Consider the following 5,000-nt stretch of genomic DNA (forward strand, 5'->3'; position numbering starts at 1 on the left):
TTAGTATGACTTTATTTTAACTTTATTTGATAGGACAGTGTGAGAGGTGGACAGGAAGCGAATTGGGAGAGAGATAGGGCGGGGTCGGCAAAGGACCCGGGCCAGGAATCGAACTCAGGTCAGCCGCATGGCAGGGGAGTGCCCTACCGGTTGGCCACGGCAGGGCCATGATGTATGCTTTAGTAGGATGTTGCTGCTCTACTGTGTGTGTGGGTGGGAGACGTGACACCTTGTTTTTTCGTAACATTGGTTAAAAACCTACCAAACTGTTATTTTTCCTTTAAAAAACAAATGTCAATGAAAGAAGATGTGGTACATTATGTTTCATATTAGTCTTAGATGAGAAGGAACATTTTTGTTAAGATTTATGTAAAGGTTTATATGTCAAATATCCTGCGGTGTGACTGTAACATTAATGAAACCTGGAATATAATATATACATAAATTAACCAACAACATTTTGAATAATGTATGAAGCATTTGGCATGATTGCATAAATATTAACTTTATATTAAGATATGTGAATGTGAAAAAAACTTAAGACAGTAATATTAACTACAAGTTCAATTTCGTAACACAAATTGCGTCCTGTGGGGTGACATGCATGTCAATGTTTGTGAATGGGCAGCTGCAAGGCCAACTACAAGGGTCTTAAAGACTGGCTCCTAACCAGTCAGTACCTCAGTTATTGGAGAGTGCTGTGGAAGTTTAAGGTGACTCTTAACCTCTTAATATGTCTTCATATTGCAATCTTTCTGTCACGCAATGCTTAGGTTCATTTTATGGTGTCCTGTGGTGTGACTGCTCTTATAGAAGGAAAAAAAGTTTTTTATAAATGAAAACACATATTAAGATTAAACACAATATCATTATCAAGTTAGCATGAGCTCAGATGTCAGTCATGTATACAAAAGGATTAAAATGGCCATAATGCAGTGAATTCCCTGTGGTGTGACTCCATTTTCCTGCGGTGTGACATGCCTATGCAATGTGTTGATGCAGGACACATTTTCCAAAAAATGGCAAAAATAAGGTGAAATTCCACAGACCACTAAGTGCTTTATTTTTTTCTATTTTTTTCCAATTTTTATACATCATTTTTTTCAGGAATTTGAAAAACTTTTTTTAGTAGGTCATGTATGGCTCTGCCATGGCCTAACGGTAGGGCACTGGGTTACTGCACCGGCGACACAGGTTCAATTCCAGCCTGGAACATTTGCCGATCCTCCCACCATCTTTCTCTCCCACTCACTTCCTGTCGCCTCTCATACCGTCCTATCGAAATTAAGGCAAAAACGCCCCTTAAAAAGACAGTAGGACATGTATTGTCCATGTTTTTCATGTGTGTTTGTTTTGTAGCCCAGAGACCACAGAGGTAAATTAGCTTTATGGCTAACTCTGCTACTGGAACTGTCTCACTTTTTTCAAAAAACTTGAGAAAGGCCATACGGGCCGAAACGTTGTTTTGTCAATACAATTCAGCAAGATGGACAAGAGTGTGCGGTATCTTCCTCTCAAAAAGTGATCTTGCACCCGGTACCTGCACCGCGAAACCTCTGGTGTGCATTGGTTTCCTCTTTCGAAAGACTGGAACTGTCTCAGACATGGCCAAATAAGCTAATAAACTAAACTGAACCGCTGCCAATTCTCTTTTGCTCTTTGTAGACAAAATGTAGAAATGATGTATTTAGATAAGATGTATGTTATCACTGTAAAACTTTTATTAACAGAACTTAGATCAGCTGCCCAGATTTTCTTCAATCATGTTGCCGATCATGTTGTTGCCTGGCAACAGCGCTGAAGCTGAGCATCAGAGATATTACAGGTAGTTTTAGGCAAGAAGAAACGAGGTCTGACAAAACAGAAAAAAACTGTTATTATTATACCATCAATCATCAACAGGAAATGAGGTCACAGGAAATAAGGTCACAAAAAGAGAAGTCAGATTTACAGGGAGTGGGGCACTCTATAGCCTATGCTAGGCCTCTAACTAAACACCGAAAAACCAGGAATACAAACATAATGGTAACAAATAATGCATTAAAATACAAATATTTTCAACAAGATTATGACCAACATTCAGCCCAGGTGTATTTCACGGAAGTGCATTCCCTGTGGGGCACCTAAGTCACGCACTCTACTTCCTGGTTCATGGGGCAGAGGCAGTCAAAAAATAATTACTGGGCTTGAAAATGAGTGTTTTTTTTACACTAATCCAAACCGTGGACCTCCACCTATGCACCAAAAATCACTCATTTTCAAGCCCAGTAATCATTTTTTTACTCCCTCTGCCCCATGAACCAGGAAGTAGAGGGCGTGACTTAGGTGCCCCATTGAGGTGTGACGCTTTTGCAAAGGGAAAGCACATTTGTCACTTGACGAGGTTTGCGCTGTTTGCCCGTCAGGTTTGCAAATTTTTGTTAGCGCTGCGAATTTCTGTTGGCAAACATGAAAATGTGCCCTGACCATAACCATTCCTAAACTTAAAGGGATATGCCACTATTTTGGGGCTTAATAGACAACGCTTAACATGAAAAATAAGACACTTGACCACCTTTATAAACCCCAGCCAACGAGTTTAACTGTATTAAGCCCCAAAATAGTGGCATACCCCTTTAACCTGCCAAAGGGCGTTGTGGAGCATGAGTTAACATGGCGTGATGCACAAACGCAATAGATGGTTCACAGTGGTGTGTTATCTCTGACTCGATGACATGTTGAGCATTCATACTCCTTTACCTTCATTGGCGCTATGTCAGCCCAGTGATCGGTACGCGGGTCGTATCGACAGGCCGACCTCACTGCACACGTGCGGCCGTTGCTCTGCTCCACCTCGCCGCCTGCCACGAACAGGAAGTGGCCCATGACGGCCACGCAGTGGTGGCTGCGCCCGGCCGGCATGGGGGACAGCTCGCTCCAGTCTGACCCGGCCACGGGCACCACGCCGCCGGGCACCCCTGGGACACGCGCCCCGACACCCTGCATTTGCGTAGGCTGGTGTTGAAGATGCTGATGATATTGCTGACCTCCGTGACCCCTTTCCCTGGGTGACCCCCCAACACCACCACCGCCACCGCCACCACCACCACCGCCCACGCCTCCGTACTCTGGCCCGCAGGGGTTGAAGTACCTCAGCTCCCGCACGCGGCTGACCTCCCTCTTGCGGCCCCCGGCCACGTAGAGGGTGAGAGAGCGGAAGCGCGGCCGGGTGCGGGCGGTCTGGCAGAGGGGCTGGGCGAAGGTGGAGCGCTGGTACTCCAGGGCCTCCTCCAGCAGCCAGCTCCAGTCCTGCTCCAGGGGGTGCTGCTGCTGCTCCAGCTGCTGCTCAAGAGGCTGCTGCTGGAGGCGCTGGCGGCCCAGGGAGAGCTGCTGCAGCGTGGGCAAGTCCATCAGGCCGTAGCGCACGTGCTGGAGAAGCTCCTCCGCATACTGGTGGCGGCAATCGCGCTCCAGCCAACGCATCACCAGCTGCAGCAGAGGGAGAGAGGGATGAGATCACTCTTAAATGCATATCAGTAGTAAATGGTGTTGCTTTGGCCTACTCACAGATGTGTGTGTGTGTGTGTGTGTGTGTGTGTGTGTGTGTGTGTGTGTGTGTGTGTGTGTGTGTGTGTGTGTGTGTGTGTGTGTGTGTGTGTGTGTGTGTGAATTATTCATGAATCGCTTAGGGATTTAAAGTGAGACATGAAAAAACACACCTGGAGAGAGAGAGAGAGAGAGAGAGAGAGAGAGAGAGAGAGAGAGAGAGAGAGAGAGAGGGAGAGAGAGAGAGAGAGAGAGAGAGAGAGAGAGAGAGAGAGAGAGAGAGAAATAAAATAGATCAATGCTCCCCAATGGCAACCAAGCACCTCTCATTCTCAGCTGCATCTTTCTCAACGCCCCCCTAGGGCCCCCCAACTCCCCCTGGGGGGCTGTAGAGCCCCCATTGAGAATCACTGCTGTAGCTAGATACTGGCTAAGAGGTACAATATTTGATGTAGCAGCATATACTGTACACAAGATGAAAAATCAGACCAGAAGAAATTGTGAGCGATTGTAGGTGCTGAGAACAAGAGAAGATTGAGAGGTGGAGAGAGAAGAGAGAAAAGAGAGAGAGCAAACAACAAAGTGAGAGATAGTGAAGAGAGAAAAAGAGAGAAAGAACGAGAGAAAAAACAGAGGGCACAGCAACTGCAGGTACGCAATTGCAGAAAACTGACACATGTACGCGAAAAGGCAAGTATGAAAGACGGCGGGCGGAGGAGAAATAGTGGGATGGAGTGATGGAGAGACAAGAAGAGAAAAGAGAAAAGGGTGAGAAGCTGTTTGCGAGGGAGCTCATTAGTAGTCTGCACGGTGTGTGTGTGCATGTGTGTGTGTGCGTGCGTGCGAGCGAGTGAGCGAGCGAGCGTGCGTGCATATGCGTGCTTGTGAGTGTGTGTGTGTGTGTGCGTGCGTGTGTGTGTGTGTAGGTCGGCAGATCAAACCTCTCAAGTGAAAAGGAGATTGTGTGATGCTTGGGAGGGAGAGAGGGAGGGCGAGAGAGAGAGAGAGAGAGAGAGAGAGAGAGAGAGAGAGAGAGAGAGAGAGAGAGAGAGGGAGGGAGAGAGGGAGGGAGGAGAGATGGACACAGCACTGCTGCAGCACGCGCCTTCACAGCACAGCACAGAACAGCACATCATCACATCCCCCTATAGCTATTGTGATCTCACAATGCAGACGCTTAATTTCACACACGTACACATGCTCCTAAACACACACACACACACACACACACACACACACACACACACACACACACACACACACACACACACACACACACACACACACACAGGCACGCGCGCGCACATGCACACACACACTCGCAATGCCATTGCTGAATTTCACACATGTACACACACTCCTACACACACACACAGACACACACACACACACGCACACACACTGACAATGGCATTACTTAATTTCACACATGTACACACACTGCTAAATACACACACACACACAAACAAATTCCG

At 47.0% G+C, this 5,000-nt stretch overlaps 1 protein-coding gene across 1 annotated transcript in view; it reads right to left on the minus strand.

Annotated features, from left to right (window-relative positions):
* The window catches only part of klhl32 (kelch-like family member 32), a 56,697-nt gene that overhangs the window by 8,742 nt on the left and 42,955 nt on the right, over positions 1 to 5,000 (minus strand). Inside the window, exons 8-9 of the mRNA XM_063198303.1 lie at positions 3,081 to 3,468; positions 2,740 to 2,921 (exon numbers count right to left, since the gene is read on the minus strand). Coding sequence (XP_063054373.1) covers positions 2,740 to 2,921; positions 3,081 to 3,468 — 570 coding nt within the window. The remainder of the gene's footprint in view (positions 1 to 2,739; positions 2,922 to 3,080; positions 3,469 to 5,000) is intronic.

Source organism: Engraulis encrasicolus, chromosome 5 (genome assembly GCF_034702125.1).
Source record: "Engraulis encrasicolus isolate BLACKSEA-1 chromosome 5, IST_EnEncr_1.0, whole genome shotgun sequence".
In the NCBI taxonomy this organism is placed as follows: Eukaryota; Metazoa; Chordata; class Actinopteri; order Clupeiformes; family Engraulidae; genus Engraulis; species Engraulis encrasicolus.